The 17,962-nt window shown below is 46.6% G+C and overlaps 2 protein-coding genes across 7 annotated transcripts in view; both read left to right on the top strand.

The window, feature by feature from the left end:
* Positions 1-11,254, top strand: part of METAP1D (methionyl aminopeptidase type 1D, mitochondrial) — a 44,443-nt gene extending 33,189 nt beyond the window's left edge. For 2 of the 6 annotated variants that reach the window (XM_053982768.1, XM_053982766.1), the window contains 4 exons: positions 8,306-8,403; positions 9,062-9,109; positions 9,992-10,070; positions 10,204-10,496. In XM_053982768.1, the coding sequence (XP_053838743.1) occupies positions 8,306-8,403; positions 9,062-9,109; positions 9,992-10,070; positions 10,204-10,282 (304 nt within the window). In that variant the 3' untranslated portion in view covers positions 10,283-10,496. Of the gene's footprint in view, positions 1-2,116; positions 2,179-6,787; positions 6,835-8,305; positions 8,404-9,061; positions 9,110-9,991; positions 10,071-10,203; positions 10,497-10,725 lie in introns of those variants that run through there. The other 4 variants (XR_008437958.1, XM_053982770.1, XM_053982771.1 and 1 more) reach the window with 4 other exon arrangements.
* On the top strand, positions 10,289-16,024 carry DLX1 (distal-less homeobox 1). The gene is made up of 4 exons (XM_053982772.1): positions 10,289-10,358; positions 14,241-14,618; positions 15,128-15,327; positions 15,689-16,024. Exons 2-4 carry the CDS (start codon positions 14,306-14,308, stop codon positions 15,941-15,943), a joined length of 768 nt encoding a protein of 255 aa, XP_053838747.1. The 5' UTR covers positions 10,289-10,358; positions 14,241-14,305; the 3' UTR covers positions 15,944-16,024.
* The last annotated feature ends 1,938 nt before the right edge of the window (positions 16,025-17,962 follow it).

The following is a 17,962-nucleotide window of genomic DNA, read 5'->3' as shown; positions in this document are numbered from 1 at the left end:
GTATTTTTTTAAGTGAATTACACTAGGGTCAGCAAAGATAACTGTAGAAAAAGACAAAGATATTCATAAAGTAGATTTAAATTAACAGATGTAATTTGCAGTGGGCTTTTGTTTATTTTTTATTTGTATGTGACACTACACCACATCTGTCTAACGATGTAAGACAGTTAGAAACCATTGTTTTCATTGAAGGTTACAAGGGAATTAGTCAACATAAATAAGCTCTTTGTTTAAAAACTACGAAAATATTTAACTCAAGAGCTTCTGATCTTACAAAGAGCAGTGCCTGCTAACGTCATAGGGAAGAAAGAGCTGACATTCAGAGATTTTTCCCTATTTTGCATCTCTTCTAGCTTTCTCATAAATGCAGTCATGACTCTTCTGCTGATGGCTTTAAATAAAAATGTGTCTTAGTTTTTTGAAGGTACCTATGGATTATTTTAAAATGTTTGCCAAAAGAAAGAAATAGACATATATCATATACATTTCATTAAGCAATACTTCTTCGGACTGCTAATGGTCCCAACAAGCTATTGAATTCATTCTGATTACTTAAAAGCTGCAAGGCTTAGTCACCTTGAAAGGATGCTGCCTTTTTTTTTTTCTTTGTAAATCTTCAAATACTTTAAGAAAAAAAGAGAACGGCAAAATATCAGTTAGATGTATTTATAGCTTTAAAAATATTGTAACAGAGTCTGAATCAAACTTTAGTAAAACCTCTTTGGGTTATATCTGAGAAGCTTTTATTGAAGACTTTGTATAAAATTGTGTTTTTGACAGTTTTAAATTATAGGCTAACTAGCCTGGAGAAAAAGGATAGTGTCTTTCTGTTCTTTCATAGGAAATGTTGAATCAGACCCCTACTGGGAAAAGAAATTTAATGCATATCTCACTATCTTACTGTCCATGAATATAATAGAAGTGAATTCAAAATGTAGTTTTATTTTTGCAAATGGGATGAGTCGATAGATGCACCTCATATTTTTGAACACCTAGGGTTCAACAAATTTACTGGTGGTGCTCTTGCATTTTAACAAAATTTATTCTTGAGTAGAAGGGGGCACAGAACACTGGATTCTTATTCAAGCATTCTATCGAGCTCTGCATTCATGGCTGTGTCTAAAGGGCATGTCAGCCTTTGATTCTCTCTGAGAGGTAATTATCCTTTTCCTGTCACGGAACAACAAATGATAGCTAACTACAGAGGCACATTTGCAGTAGTCACATTCATCAACTGCAGAAAAAAAATTCAATTTAATTGTGCAACACAGCTGCACATAGGCTTTTTGAGCATTTCTGTTGTTCTCCCTGTCTTGCTATTCCTCCCTCCAGATCTATTTTTTCAACTTTTTTTTTCTGGTTATTTTTTCCCCCTTTTTGTCTCTTCTTCCATTTTTACTCTCTGTACTTTCTTGTTAAAGTAATTTTCTTTTGTGGCTCTCATTCTTTTTTCCCCATTGAAGGCTATGAATGTAGAAAATTATCACAATTACTCATATAATTGAGCCTCTTTGTAGCAAGTGCAACTCCAGTAGCCTTTCTCCATCATGAAAATGGTTTCATTATAGGGTTTTTCATATTCTCTGACACCATCTACACAGAGGAACAGGCGTGCAGATGAGATGTACTAGGAACAGGGTAGATCAGTAAGGTCACAGTAGGAATAATTAGCTCTGCTATGGAAAGAGCATCTAGGCCTTTTACTGCTACATAAATGTACTGTCCATGGCTTTTAGTCACAAAAAAACTTACTAACAAATGGAGCTCCCGCCTACTACTTTGAAAAAAAGATTTGTATCAACACTACAATTTTCCATCATTAAGACTAATAACACAGAGCCTAGTATACATCAAGGGGAATAAAAAGAAAAATCTCACATTCAAGTGGCGGCTGGGTGCTGACCTTTGTTCCCTTTTTTTGTGTTCAACTTAACTCTTTACAAAAAAGAGCCACACGCCACACCAACATGCAGGTGAACTCCAGCTAGTGCTAGCAAAGCATGGCATTCAGTTGGAAAATCTGATAAATCTCCATGCAGGATAATGCATTTCATTACAGATTCACTACATTAATTCTAGCTGTTTTTTTTTTTTTTTTTAAAAAAAAAAAAAAAAGGAAGAAGAAGAAAAAGAACAGAGTTGAATGTGACATTGGATTTTTGCTGTGTTGTTACAGAGGTCAGTTTCCTTGCAAAATGTAAATATATAGTCAGTGTCCCCTTTGCAAAGCAGATTAATTGAAGCTAGTAGCTATTCAAAACTGCATATGAAATAGCAGGTCATTAACTTTATTTCTCAAGATTTTATCGTGTTGACGATGTTAATGTGCTGATTTGTTTAGAACTACTTTAACACTCCCTCTGCTGAAGGCTCACCTTGGCTTGGTGAAGCTGTGTGTTTCAGGTTATTTGTCATTTGACATTTGCTTACAGACAGACATATAATATATATATATATATCAAAATCTCAAGTTTCACAAGAGTTAGATATTATAAATGCCTGGGAACAAGCACCTACAAGCTGAAAACAATTAATTCCATCAGAATGGAAATGTATCTAGGTTTCTGTCATCAGTTTTTCTGTAAAGGTGCTCCAGTCATATCCAGAATGCATCTTTTGCACAAATAATGAGAATATTTCCTTTCTACAGTAGGTATCAGAATAATTATATCTTGGAGTAAGTTTGCAGTCAATATTCTAACAGAGTCTTTGTCATGGAAGCTCAGTAGCTGACACTGAGTATTTCATTGATGGCAGTTCGTTCTTCCATCGGCTACAAATCACAAATAAAAGATTGCATGGATTCATGAGTTACTTTGCTTAGAAAAATTTGGGTTTTTGCTAACCTCTTTCTACTGGAAGACATATCAAAACTAGTGGTCAGTTCCAGTGTAAGTGGAATTGGTCCCTATGGTCCATTTTCTTCTACCATTTCTGACATTTTCAGACAAAAACATATCTAGTTTGAAATCTGCTTTTTTAGACAGTGAGTCTAAGTGCGTGAAAGTGTTATGAGTGTAGAGAGCTAAAGAACTTAAAAGTGATGTCGTTAAATAAACCAAATTTCAACTCCTACCAAAAAAATAGTAGTGATGAAAGTATTAATAAATGGTTTAAAATGTTTAACTAGTAAGTACATGTTTTGATATTAATTTAGAACAATATAAAGCAGATTTTTTAAAAAATCTGTTTCTATCAGATTATGCACATTTAAACAATAAGTGGCTCAGGCAAAATAAGTCATTTTAATGTCATCTGTGATAGATTTTCCTTGACAGCTACTGTAAATTACAATTACACTGCTTCTCTCTGCACTTGAAAGTAAGCATTGCAATAAATTATCTTTTATTTCAATCCATCATGTCTGCTTTCAGAAACAGAGAACCTCAAATAAAAGTTCAGCATTATTGTAAGAAAAATACAGTAATTTGTGTTCCAGTTTGAAACTAAAATGTACCTTTCTTTCAAAAAACAATTGTTGGCTTTCAAAAATATTACTAATTATACCTCAACATTTATTGTCATTATAGGGAATCCCTGAACTTGCGCATTCCCTCAGTCTAGGATTACTATTTCAGGGAAAAAAAACAGTTTAATATTTTCCCTGTAGAATTTTGTAATTTCTCAAATTAGATACTATGGTACTATTCAAAATAGGTCTATTTAATCACAAATAAATAGAGTTTAAGATGAGTCTGGTTTCAATATTTTAAAAAAATAACAAGTATGCCATTCAGTGGCCATTTTGCTACTAATATAGCTAAGACAAACACAATTACTTCTAATTTAAAAAAAAAATCAGATCCCTACATAAGAACACAATTATCATGGGACTGTTACCAGTTTCAGTGTTTCTCAAGTATATTCACTGCCAAGAAGTGTAAGACAAATTTGTTTAACAACTTCAGCCATTCATGTCATGCTGCTCTGCAGGACTGTTTTGGATAAGGTTTCATCCCTAGTAAGAGAATCTGGCACTGTGGGAGAAGCATCCCTGGCTGAAGATCAGTTCACCAGGATGCTTATCCTTGGCAGCAAAGCAGTCTGTGCCATCTTGTCCAATCAGTCAAATTCTTTCTTCCTTTGTGCCACCACAGAGCCGAGAAAAGCAGTAGCTATCAATGCTGAAAATTGGATTGTTTTACTTTTTTTCTCTTGAGTGAGTGCTAAGAATACTAGACCAGACCTATCCTGAGGAAAAAGTGACAAAATTCGGTAAAAAAAACCAAAAAAACAAAATGCTCCTCTTGGTGCACTTAGAGGGTATCTGCACAGGACAGCTCCCTAAGGAAATTCTTTCAACCTGCTTTTCAGCTTAACAGGAGGAATTTATCACCCAAGAGCTCCTTTGAGGGGAAGCTTGAGTATCGAGGAAGGCTTTCTAGAGAGTCAGTCCTGCCTGTTCCTCCTCCTTTGTGGCAATTTCCCTGTTAGGCTGCTGTCAGGACAGCAGTGCATGTCTCCACACTTATCCCTCCTTTCAGAGAATTAGCTGTTGTCTGGCAACATGGGAGGAGGATGCTCAGATGGCAACTGACACCTGTCTCTCCTGTCTCCACTCTCTGAAGCGGGACGCCACCATACGACAGGCTCTGACAATGGCTTCGCGAGGACTTGGCCCTCAGTGATGTTCCTTTACCGGCTGGGTCACGCCGATCCATGCCAATGCCAGACACTTGGCCTGGCTTTGCATCAGCAAAAGAAAAACAGCACTGCAGCTGCTCCTGACTCTGCAGCCACTGGGCTAGAACACATGGCAGCAAAACATAAAATCAAGTACTGGGCTTACAAAATAATTATGCTTTTAATCCTGCCCAATTCACGTCTGCCCAAATATGCAACGAAGATCAATATGTGTGATAATAAATGTTGTCAATGGGTATTTTTAACAGTGATTATTCTGAAGAACTTTCTTTTTCTCTTGATGCTGTCTTGTGAGGTGTACCTCTGCTGCCCCAGCATTTTCTCTGGAAATGATTTGCTGGAATGTACCCCATCCAAGGGGAATTGGCAGACTGGCACATCCTTTCCCACAGCAGATGCCAGGCAGCCCAGCTCAGCCATGCCCACTTCTGCCTCCAGCTTTCACTGCTTTCCTACTTGCAATCAGGGCTCCTCCAGCTGTCTAAGCTTAGCCTGCCTATTTACAAGACGCATCTGATGAAGTTGGGACTGCAATCTTGTAAGATCGTCTTATGGGAAAGCTGCAAAGAAAGGCCACCACTGACAGGTCCTGAGCTGGGCAGTGAGACAGTGGGACCAAAATGTTGAGCTGTTGTCAGCAACAGATGGTAAATGTGTGCAAAAATGCTCCACTCCCTGGCATCTTGATTTTTTAATCAGATTCCACAGCCTGGGAATTCTGGAGACTGGAGAGGCTAACCAAGACCATGAGTTTAATTTACTCTTTTCAGAGCTGTCTCAATAGCCAACATGTACATTTACAGGATTACCTTTGCAAGTTGTAGCTAGGATTAGCAGCTTCATTTTGTTATGAGAGCTGGATATTTTACTGTAACTCCACAAGGATGTAAGAGCTCACTAGGATTTATTAAATACTCCAAAGTAAAGCTAGTAGTTGTGGAGGGAAATGCCTCATAGGACCTTCTGAAGTGCATGCAAATAGTAAAACCAGATTGAAAATGGCTGAATTTCATACCTGCAGCTTATTTTCTGTGTGTCACTTCAGGTCTGTTGACCGTGTTACATTTTATATGGAGGATACCAAGGCTCTGTATATAAACAAGAGGGAAGAAAGAGGGGCACAGTGTTTGTCAGTGTAGATGTCAAAGCCCTGTGAGCTCCAGAATCCCCTCTTTTGATCACAGACAGTAACCACTGAAGTACTGATGCTAACAGAATTGTTTTCAAGCTGTTTGGTAAGAAGGTGGTAGAATTCACCCTTGAGATGCATATGAACCACTTCTTTGACTGCATGAGGACAGGATACTGTTGTAACACTGCCTTCTGTGTGCCCCGGTGCTTGTGCTCTTGGTGCCCAACACACAGCTCCTGCTGCTACTGCCACCCTCCTTGGCAGCAGCTGAATGCTGAGACTGGAGCTTCCCCTGCACACTGGAAAGTATGTGGCCATGGTGCTCAAAAGAATTGATGCACAGAGAGAAACTATTTCTGTTTTGCTACAGAACATGGATTTTTCTGGAAGAAAAAATCCTGTAGTAATACAAAAAATGACCATGCCCTGTCAGTGGTCAGGGATACCATGTAAGGACATCAGCAAAGCTGAACATCGTTAGTGTGATTGTTTATGATTTTGCAAAAAGTCTGGCAGAAGAAGATGAAAGAAAACCTTATCACATGTTGCATGAACGGCTTCTCCCACCTCTCTTCAGAGAATCACTTCACTCATATGGGAATCGTCATCTTCATTGCTCTGGGCTTGGTCACTGGAGATCTTGGATTTTGTTTCTGAGAAATCTGGCTTTCTAACTCATCGCCATTCCCTGTACTTCTTGCTTGACCTTCAGCAGCATCATAGCCAGCAGGCCAAGTCTCTGACCCAGATATGGGGAAGATGATAGAAAGGCAGGGGAGAAAGTATTTTCCATCTCTAGTAGGACTTCTCATTGCATAATCTGTCATGATTTTTTTTCAAAATAATTGATGTATAAAGTTTATGTATATATAAATTATTTATAAAACCTGGACTTTGAGTGCAAACAAATTAAGCCCCAATTTCTAGCTTTATTGGTAATCCTCTTTGCTAGTACTTTAGAGTTTGGGGGTAGCTAAATCTGAAATATCTGAAATTTCTATTCTTCTCCAGAGCTAATGAAGAGATGTGATGAGTCTTTTTATCAGATCAATAAAAAGGTAAAAGTTAATATACGAATCCTGTTAAAACATGTTCTAAGGTCTGAACACTGCAGCATTAACCAACTCTACTCTCTCATTGCCATTTAACTGTGGTGGAGCAGCATGCCCCTCAATTGAGTGGCATTAAATTCTGGGACGATGACCCATGGGCACTGGAGCCAGCACTGCAGAGTCTGTGGAGCCTGGTGTGCAAAGGTGATTACTTTGTACAGCAAGCTGAGGCCACTTTGCACCTGAATGAAAGCTACCCCATGGGGATTAACAGGCTTTAATTTCTGCAACAGCTTTACCTTTAGTTGAGTTTTCTAACTTTTTCAGCTTTCCACCTGTAGTGAAACTGTGAGAGAGCATTTCCAAAGATGTAAATACAGACAAACCTGAAGTTCTTCAGTGCCTATCTTCATTCAAAGGACAAATTCAGCTTTTAATGTTATAGGCAAAATCTCTTCAGGCTAAGTGGGTTCCTGTCTTGCTTCTGTTTGATTTTGGAACTAGGATGGGGGTAATATGCAGGGACAGGGGTAACTTTCTTGTCACTTCTAATCCATCTCCAGATCTTTGTGAATCTCTGCTTTTTTCTGGTTTGGATACGGGCAGGCCTCCTGGCTGAGCTGCCTCAAATCACTGTGTCCACCACTGCTGGAGTACAGGGAGACCCTGAAAGTGAAGCCTGCAGACGTGGGGTGGGCCAGGAGCCAGAGGATATCCCATGTATCTCCAGGTCCTCCAGTTTTGGGATAGGAATTTGCGTTCCTACCATAGGTAGGGATCTGTGCTTAGCCATGGTCCTGCAGGCAGTTCTCAGAGATGCTTCTCCCTGAGGCAGGCTGTGAAAGGCAGGGCAGATCTCTCAGGCAGAACTGAAATACTGTAATTGTTATGATTTGGTTTTGCCTCTCTGGCAACAGATTCATTAGAAATACGTTGTTATTTAGCATACATCTATTTGTTGAACTTTCAATATGTTTTTATACTAAATGTTTGAAGTATTATGAAAGCAAAGTAGTAGGGCCCTTACTCTCCCTATTGGCAGCAGGAGCCTCTTCTCCTGCAGGAAACGCAGTGCAGGTCCCTGGGTATGCAGCCCAGCACGGACTCTGCACTTACAGAGAACTCGGTAGAGGCTGTGATTGGTACTGTGCTGGGGCCTTGGCTGCCCGACTTGGCAACTTCAGCTGTGCCATCTTAAAATGAGTTCTCAGTGTGCTTGTGGAAAAGGTTACCCGCCATCAAGCAAGGAGGCAACACACTGCCGTTTTACTTAGCAGGGCTACCAGCCTCTGTTGGCAGGCATGTTAACTCTGAAACCTAACAATGGCTCAGCCGTGCTCGCTTCGATGGCTGTCTTTCGGAACGGTGGCAAAGTGGTGATCCAGTGTCTCTTGCTACGCGGTAGCAGGGGCTGGGGCCGTCTAGCGGGGCTGGTGGTGGGGGCACGCACCCTGACAAGTCTTCTTTGCCCCCGCAGCTCCTTGGCATGGCAGGGTGGCTTCCAGGTCTGCCCCTTCTTCGTCGGCCACGGCATCGGGTCGTACTTTCACGGGCACCCCGAGGTGTGGCACCACGGTAAGTGGCCCCCGCCCTCCGGGCCCGTCTTCCCCCGCGCCGCTCTGCTCCGCCCGGGCGATGAGAGGGCTCCGGGGAGGGGGAGAGGGAGGCCGGTAAAGCGAGCAGAGCCCCACACACACGCATACACACCCCCACGCACGCTGCCGGCCCGGCGGGGGGATTGCCGGTAGGGAGAGTCAAAACGCTGGGGGGCATCCCCGGGCTCTTTTTCTGAGGGTCGCGTGGGTATTTATGAGGACAAGTCGCTCGTTAACGGAGTTGCCGGGGCAGCTGAGCGCCGCGCACCGCCTCCCCCGCCCGCTCCGGGCGGCAGCCGCCGTGTCCCGCGCCTCCGCATCCCGCCCGCGCCGAGCCACGCCGGGAAAGTTTGTCACGGGGCAAAGAAAAATCTCTGCTAAAACGTTAAAGGTCCCCGCCTGAGCGGAGCCGCCATCGGGGTGGTCTCGCTGCGGCCGGAGTGGGATCGCTTTCGGCGGGTTCTCCGGCTCATAACGGGGCTCGGATGCACAGTACCTGCGAGCTAAGAAGGGGTTTAAACAAAGGGCTTGGTTGCGTTCTCTTAAAAGAAGAAAAAAAAAAAAAAAAAAAAAAAAAAAAAAAAAAAAAAAAGGACCCAAGATGCATAAACGAGTTTGTTTTTTTTTTTCTTTTGTAGCCAATGACAGTGATTTGTTAATGGAAGAGGGAATGGCGTTCACAATAGGTTAGTAACTCTCTGGTATGGTTTTCTGTTAAGAAGCACACACGGAGCAGCCCAGATCTGTAACATTTCTTTATTGGGATATAGAAATAGTCATGTAGACAGGGGGATGTCAGTGAGATTGACCTCTTAGGAAATAGATTAAAATACCATTTTAAATATGCATTAGAAACTATTTGGATGAAATTATTTTCAAATTACAAGATTTAAATAATGAAATGTTAATTATAATTTTTTCTAATATTTGACTCCTATTTTTGGCAAGGCAGAGACTCTGCCAGCACACTTGATTTGAGGAGGGTGAGAAGGATGCGATCGTGTCCCCGAAGCCGAGCAGCCTGGTGGCACTTAGTCATTCACTGCCTTCCAGAGCTGCTGTTGGGTTTGGGGACTGCGGCGGCCGTAACCAGCCGGAGCCTCGCCCCACAGACTGATCGTGCTCACTTCCAGTCGTGGAGAACTGCTGGGGGAAAAGCCTTCGTTCTCACTGTGTGGCTAAATGGCATGGCAATTAGAAGAAAATAAGAAAATTGTTGTTTTGCTGATTTAATGAACATTTTAAGGCTCTTTAAAACATTCAAATATTTAAAACTATCTGTTGTTTATAAATGTGGTTGGTGCTTTGGTTATTATCCACACGGTCTTAATTAAAGCTTGATTAAAATTCCATGCTTTTACAAAAGAGGACTGGACAACTTCCTACCTTGCTATTTTGTCTTCCTTTTTAGTTCACATTTTAGTGTGTCAAGAGAATGCCAGCCCAGGGAGATGGGACCTGTGTGGAAGAGGAGCTACCTGCTGAGATAGCCCCCTGTTCTTGATTGTTTCACAATCTACACAGGACTGCAACTAACTTTAGAATACATTTTGTTTTTCTTGCTGCAGAGCCAATAATAATGGAAGGATCCCCCGAATTTAAGATTCTGGAGGACAAATGGACTGCAATTTCTGTAGACAATAAAAGGTGCCTGATTTTATTTTTTGGTATTTCCTAAGACATGGAACTTATCACTGACAGCCCCAAAAACCCAAAGAGATGAGTTTCCAGGCATGGTGAATGTGTTTTCCCCCTCATAACTGCTAAATGTGAATTTCAGATCGGCACAATTTGAACATACCCTGGTGATTACCTCAGAGGGAGCAGAAATCCTCACTAAACTGGTGGAAGAAGCCTAAAGATGGAGCAAGGAGTGGAGAGACTTGCTATACATCCGGGATTTCAAGTTTCACTTGGGACAAAGAAGAGGTTTCGGTAATTTCTGAAGGGAATGGCTGTTGCATAAGTCACTCCAGGGGACAGAAAAAGCAATTTGAGGGGTTGGCTCTGGACATAGTTCTTTCTGTGTATTACCTGGTGAGTATTTAATAAAAGTCTTTAGCTTTTTTGTGACCCTTGGAGCAGCCAAGCACAGTCTGCAAGTGGCAAAGGGTTTGGGTTATTTGGGGTTAGGGGCAGAAAGTGGCGCCCCTCTCTTCCAAATCCTGTGTGGGGCAAATAGATATCAGATGATACAGTCTTTAAGCAGTTGAGAGGACAGAAAAACATAGCATTTTCCCTTTATAGCTGAGGTATGGAGTCAATTTGTCTTCATTGCGATTAACACAGTGCTGTTTTCCAGGCTGTAACTTCTACTAGGATGGAAAAAAAATTCCTGAGAGTGTCAGGCAGAGGGAGCAGACTCTTCCCAGCATCATTCCCAGCAGCAATCCCCTGCTTCTTGCCTCTTTTTACACAGCACAAAAAGTGATTAAAAATGAGATGCAAAGCACGCCTCTCCAGGGATCAATAATTGCTCTGCTTGAAAAATTAGCCAGTTTGGGGTAATCACTGCTCTGTGGTGCCCATGTTAGTTAAGGGAGACACACTTAACTCTACATTTTAAGCATTTTATGGAGGCAGAGGAGTTTGCAGTCTGGAAGATGAGTCCTGACTCCTGCCCAGAGTTTGGAACCGATGGACCTCATGAGCTGCGGTCTCACTTGGCCCTGTGCTCTCTGCAGTCCTGTCCTGGGCCTGCCAGGTGTGTGGGGGTTGATTTGCAATTTAGCCAGTTGCTGACCACCCTGTGGGACCAAACAAGTCTGGGGTTGATATCTGGGGGCTACCAGAGCAGGACCTGGGCCTGTGAAATGTGGGGTAGCCTTGGAGATAATTAAAGGACTTCCAGAAGTTCCCCAGGCTCATGGCAACAGTGGTGCTGTTTGGTACAAATAACTTGGCCCTCATTGCAGGTAGATGGGGTTGCATGCTGAGGGCTGGCCAGTTGCACATTCAGGCAACCAGAGTGGCTCAGCACTGGCTCCGTCAGTGGTCCTGGACAGAAGTAAGCTGGTTTTTTACAGCTTTACTCTGCTGTTTGTTTTCATTCAAGTACAGTGCGCTCTCAGCTCTAATAGTTTCTAAGAGCAGCTTTTCAAAAGGCGGGGACCCCCCTCCCTGAATACGGCTAACACCGCGGGGCAGCCACTCAGCTTCATCCTCCCCAAGAGGAGCTTGGAAGGCCATAAAACCTGCAAAACAAACGATGCAGCCAAGTTTACAAATAGGCAGAGATTAACAGTGCGAAGGACATTCGGCATTGCCTGGAGGGACATGTATTTTGTTCCCTTACGTTCCATCGCCCAGCCGCGCTGCCCCCTCTGAGGGGCACTGGGGGCAGCTGAGTGTCCGGCACGTCCCGGAGGCCCACCAGAGGTGCCTGCCGTGGATTTTGGCCACGCCGGGAGCCCGTGGATACCACCGAAGGTGCCAAGTTTCTCACCATCCTGCCCTTGGCCTTCTGTCCTGCTCTTACCGCGGCATGGCATGAGGTGGGAACGGGGCAGCCGGGAGCAGGGGGACTTGCCGGCAGCTCCTGGTAATCACTGCGCTCTGAAGTCCCGCCGGTAACTCTGGTGGGACTGCGAGTTTTACCGGCCCCTGCGGAGCGCTGGCGGCCAGGCGGAGGCATTGATAGCGCACCTTTGTAATCCTAATTACGAGCGAGACTGAAGCGATGTCTCGACTGTTCGGGGACAGCCAGCGCTTCGCACAAGCCCATCATGCAGAATGTGTTGCCGGGCCAGCACGATGAGAGTCCCGACGCGGCAGTCGCTCCCGCGGGGACAGGACGTCCTGTGGCCGCGGCCCCTCCGCGCCTGCCGAAGCCGCGCTGACCGGGACCAGCAATTCACGGAGGGCCGGGGGACCCTGCTCTGCAGGACGGGGCCGAGCAGAGCCTCACCGACCGGTCCGCGAGGTTTTGGCGGGGCTGGAGGGGCTGTGGTTCGCCCCGGGACTGCCTGTGTCCGGCCGATCGGAGAAGACGGCAGTCCCGGCGAATGCGGAGCGGCCTCCCCTCTCTGCAGTTGTCAGGCTGAGGCCGGCGAAGGTGCCGGAGCTGCCGGGGCTCCCTGCTCCCTGCCCGATAAAGCTCCCTGACCCACCTCGGATGGTCACTTCCATGGCCAGGAGGGCACAGCTGGATGCCGGGGGGCACCGTGTGCGTGCAGAAACACCCTCACTGCCCCTTCTGCGCCAAGCCTCGGAGAGTTAGCGAGAATGAACTTCGCGCATTGCAAGCAGAGAAAAAAAAAAAACCAAAACATTGAGAAAAAAAAAAAAAAAAGGGGCGGGGGGGAAGGGGGAAAGGAGGTAAAAGAGTCGTTAGGAAACGGGCAATTAAAACCGACAGAGCCACTAATGAAAGGAAAAAAAAAAAAAAAAAAAAAAAAAAAAGGGAGTAGAGGGGCTCGGTTGTGCCAGCTTTGCACAGTCAGGGGCCGGCTGCTTCAAGGGCCGTCGCTGCCCGAAGGAGCCTGAACACTACGCGGGCTCTGCCGGGGGTGCCCAAGCCCCGCTGCCGGCGCTAGTACCTCTAACGACATCAACGCTGCGATTTGTTTTGAATGTTCATTTTTATTGGTGTTCTCCCTTTGCCAAAATGTGCTTGATTACATAGATGTAGTGCAGTGATAACTGCGCACCCTAGACAGCCTAGGTGTAACCGGGAAAGTTCAGCCCAGGCCAGATCAAATCCCAGGCTGTTTAATGCTGGAAGGCTGCATGTTGCTATTAGTGTTAAATATATGGCTAATTATGCGTATGAAAATTAAACATCAGTGTTATGCTAATGGGGCCGCCTTCAGCTGTGGATCAGAGCACTTGAGACTAGCATTTAATCAAATGAATCAGTAACTAATACATCTGCACGTGTGAACTTTCACAAGATCATTTTCCTGTTACAGTCACACCGCAGAATTATGAAAGAAATAATTATCAACACTTTCTAATTATCTAGCAAAGTAATTTGGGATTCATCGTGGGCTTTCTGGGGAGGATCTCCTAAGTCCCACCTCATTTACCGCTCACGCACGCGGAAGTTTTAATTTTAAGCTCAAATGCGCCGTTGGGCCCTTTCAGGGCGACTTTGTTTGGTTGGATCGCTTTTTCCCTTTAAAGCAAAAACAGCAATAGCCGGGCGGCGCGATCGGGAGGTGCGGACGGCGCTGGGACCCGCGGACCGGGGCCGAGAACCCCTGCGCGCCCGCGGAGTGCGCGGGGCCTGGCGGACGGGGGCCGCTCGCTTTGTCCGCGGGTCCCGCCGCCGGCTGCCGGAGCGGGGCGGGCAACTGCAAGAACCCCTGCAGCCCGCCAGGACTAGCGGAGAACGGCTGCTGTCCCCTCCGCGCCGCCTTCGCGGCGAGGGGCGGAGAAGGGTGGAGGGAGTTGCGATGCCTTCCGCCAAAGTCTGGATCGGCGCCCTCGGTCGCCGGCGGCGGGAGCGGGCGGCCTGCCATGGGAGTGGGTTCCTGGGCGGCTCCGTGCCGGGGCCGGCCGGGAGCGGGGCGGGCGTGCGGCCGCCGCCGGCGCTCGGGCAAGCGCGGCGCTGCCAGCCCGGCTCTCCGCGCTCACCGGGGTCCGGGCGAGCCCCGAGCGCCTCGGACCAATCCAAAGCGATTATGCAAGACGGCGGACCAATCAGCTCCACCGTCTCATGAATATTCATAGCTTGGCTGAGTCAAAGCTTTTAGGCGAGTTTGTGTAGATCTACAGCATCATGCTTAGACTTTTCAAAGAGACAAACTCCATTTTCTTATGAATGGAAAGTGAAAAACCCTGTTTCGCTTAAATTGGGTTCTTTCCTGTCCTGAGAAACACAACAGACCCCAAAAAGGCAAGCTGAAGAGAGAACACACACACAGACCAAGCGACAAGAAATGACCATGACTACCATGCCAGAGAGTCTAAATAGCCCCGTCTCAGGGAAGGCTGTCTTTATGGAGTTTGGGCCGCCCAGCCAGCAAATGTCTCCTTCTCCCATGTCCCATGGACACTATTCCATGCACTGTTTACACTCCGCGGGCCACTCTCAGCCTGACAGCTCGTACAGCACAGCTTCGTCCTTCTCCCGACCGCTGGGCTACCCCTATGTGAACTCGGTCAGCAGCCACTCGACCAACCCCTACATCAGTTCAGTGCAGTCCTACCCCAACAGCTCCAGCCTGACTCAGACCCGGTTAGAGGAGACAGGTAGGTGCACTCGGCTTTGGGGAGGGGGGGAGGGGAGGAGGGAAGGCAAGGCGGGAGGGAGGGTGTTGTATTAAAAAAAAAAATCTATCGGGGGAAAAAATTAAATTAAATTATAAAATATTAGTCAAGAGAGGCTGAGAATCACAGGGGACCAATACACAGAGCACACAATGCTTGGCTGGAAAAGAAACCAACCCAGATGTGCACGTATTAGTCTTCGTAATTATTTATTGCGTAGCGCTATAAACAATGTATGCAATTAAGGGTAATTAAACCTAAACTGCAGCCTGTAAAAATAGCAAACTTTCTGGGAAGAAGCCTGGGCTGCCATAATCGCCCGGAGCCTTTGTTAGCGTTACTCGAGCTTCACTTTTCTTCATTCTCATTATTGTTATTGTCGATGTTGCTGTTGTTATTGTTACTGCTGCTGCTGCTGCTATTACTGTTACTGCTATTATTGCTATTGCTGCTATTATTATTATTTATTCTGCATCGTTTGTTGTTTGTAGGGGCCGAATCGGAGAAAAGCACTGTGGTAGAAGGAGGGGAAGTTCGCTTTAATGGGAAAGGGAAAAAAATCCGCAAACCCAGGACTATTTACTCCAGTTTGCAGCTACAGGCTTTGAACAGGAGGTTCCAGCAGACTCAGTACCTGGCTCTCCCCGAAAGAGCTGAGCTCGCAGCATCTCTGGGACTCACCCAGACCCAGGTACAGCTCCGATTGAGCCGGCCCCTCTCCCGTGTCCCCTCCGTGTCCCCACTGTCTGCGTAGGAGACCACACGTGTAACGCACACGGGTCACAGCCGTGGGCAACGGGGCCCAGGGCGACACCCGTCCCGCCGCGGGGCGCTCCCGGGGCTGTGGAAGCCCCCGCAGAGCCCGCTGGAGTGGGCCCAGGGGGCTCCTGCTGGGTTGCTTGGCGTCACAAAATAACACAGCAGTCGCGGGGAAAATGAGGGAGAGAAGCTGGGGGGCCGCCGGGTGCGGGGGTCCGTAGTTCCCTGGGAGGGATGGAGGGATGCTGGACCGTACCGAGGGATGTTGAACCCTGCTCCGTTCCCCTTTGCAGGTGAAGATTTGGTTTCAGAACAAGCGCTCCAAATTCAAGAAGCTGATGAAGCAAGGCGGGGCCGCCCTGGAGAGCAGCGCCTTGACCAACGGCAGGGCTCTCTCGGGCAGCTCGCCACCCGTGCCTCCAGTGTGGAATACCACCTCCGCCTCTGGTAAGGCCTCGTCGGGGACCCCGGGCACCTACATCCCCAGCTACACGTCGTGGTATCCTTCGGCCCACCAAGAAGCTATGCAGCAGCCGCAACTGATGTGATTATATATATGTTTTCCCCTAACGCAAGCACTATCGGTCTCAAAAAGAACTAAAATTATTACAGGAAAAAAAAAAACAAAAAAACAAAACAAAACAAAAAAAAAACAAAACAAAAACAAAACAAAACAAAAAAGAAAAAAAAAAGAAAGAAAGAAAGAAACGAAGTCAAATAAAAGGAAAGGAAAAAAAAAAGAGGGGGAAAGAGAGAGAGAATTAAAAAAAAAAAAAAAAAAACACAAAAGAAACCCAAGCAAACAAACAAACAGGAGGTCTCTTGCCCATCCAGCCATTAGGACGCTGCACGGTAGCTCGGTGCAGGAGAGCACAGATGTGATGCGGGCCGGTTCCCACCGCTGACAGCTGACGGAGCGGCCCCGAGCACCGCACAACAGCCTGGGAGCAGAGCGAGCGCCGGCCGCGGCTTTGTGGGACAATCAGAAAAAGATGTCTGGGGGGCGGGGAAGCCCTCTCCTCTGTCCTGTCTGTCTGTCTGTGTCTGTTGAAATGTAGGTCATTTCTTTACTACCCCGATCTGACTGTCTCTTAAATTGCAAGGGGGAAGGAAGATGTACAATTTACCAGAGCTTCTTTCCCGCGACATTTTCTGTACCTTTCACTATCCATCTGTTTTGTTTTTTTTTTTTTTCTTTTTTTTTGTTGTTGTTAAAAGTGGAAGACAGGGGGTTTATTTATTGATTTAAATTACCACTATGAGAGTACTAGAAACGAACTCAGCTTACTGAGTGTACTGCTTGGACGCACAGTTTAAACAAAACCACAGACGGTCCGTCGTCCCGTTTCCCCCCCCCTTCTCCCCGAATAAATCACCACGAGGGAAGGATGCGATTTTAACTTTTACAGTAACTTTTATACTTCGCTGGTGTGGGAAGTTTTGGTCCGAATGATTTGCATTTCTCGAGTATTTAACAAAGGAAATAAATGCACATTGTTTGGTACCCTGAAGTGGAATTGCGGCAGCTGCCAGCTGAGGTGAAGCAAGGCGCAGAGGACGGAACGACAGCCCGGAGGGCGGCGGGGGGGACCCAGCGGGAGGCCGGGCGGGCACACCCGCGCAGTCCCGGCGCGGCCTCCCCGCGCAAAGCCGGCCCGAAGTCGAAATGCACAAATCGACGTGCAGGAGCTACTCGCTGTACATATTTTATTCTTTATTATTATTATTGTTCTGTAAACATGTTGCACAAATTTAGCATTTCTAATAATTATTATTATTATTATTTCTGTTCTGTTTCGTGTGGCTGTAAAACATGATGCTTTGTGTACTGAGATCTTGACATTTTACTTGTGAAATTCGGAAAATGTGATAAACTGAGCTCGGCTGTGTTTAGTGTTCTATATGTCAAAGTTTAGTTTTATAATGAGAATGTTAACTTATTGCTTTGTATCTGGGGGAGGAAATGGAAAAAAAAAAAAAAAAAACACAAATCTTTGTACATAAGTTATAAAGTTTCTTTGAGACAGTAAAATTATGGTTTGGAAAGAGACACGCATGCTCTCTTGTCCCGTAGCGCTGCCGGCAGCGGGGTCCGGGCCAGGCTCCGCGCTCCGCGGCGGGACGGCGGTGGCCGTAAACCGGGAGGGGAGACGGAGGAGCGACGCGCCCCGGACGGGGCAGCCTGTCCCCCGTGCTCGCGGCCGGGCCCGGTTAGGCGGCGGCAGCCGTCGCGATGGATCGGGACACCCTCGGCGGAGGGGCTGCTCGGAGCCGGGGGAAACCGGGAACAGCTGCTGGAACAGGAAGGGGATGTGCTCAAGCCGGGAGAGCCCCGGCCCCCGTCCCAGCAGCCGAGCCGGCTGTCTACCCACTCATCCCACGGGAGGCGAAGCTGTGCCGGTACCGCCGCGATCATCCGGCCCTGGACTGAGCCGCGCCCGCTCCCCGGGCTGCAGCAGCGCCGGCGCAACCCGTGGCTATTGCTGGGGTGGGTAAAGCGCTGCAGAGCGGAGGGAGCCGGCAGCGGCTGGGCTCGGCCGGCTGGCCGTGCGCATCTCTGCGCGCAG

The sequence above is a fragment of the Vidua macroura genome, chromosome 7 (genome assembly GCF_024509145.1).
Source record: "Vidua macroura isolate BioBank_ID:100142 chromosome 7, ASM2450914v1, whole genome shotgun sequence".
Lineage (NCBI taxonomy): Eukaryota > Metazoa > Chordata > Aves > Passeriformes > Viduidae > Vidua > Vidua macroura.
Note: the sequence above shows the minus strand (reverse complement) of the source record. Positions and strands in the feature narration are given on the sequence as shown.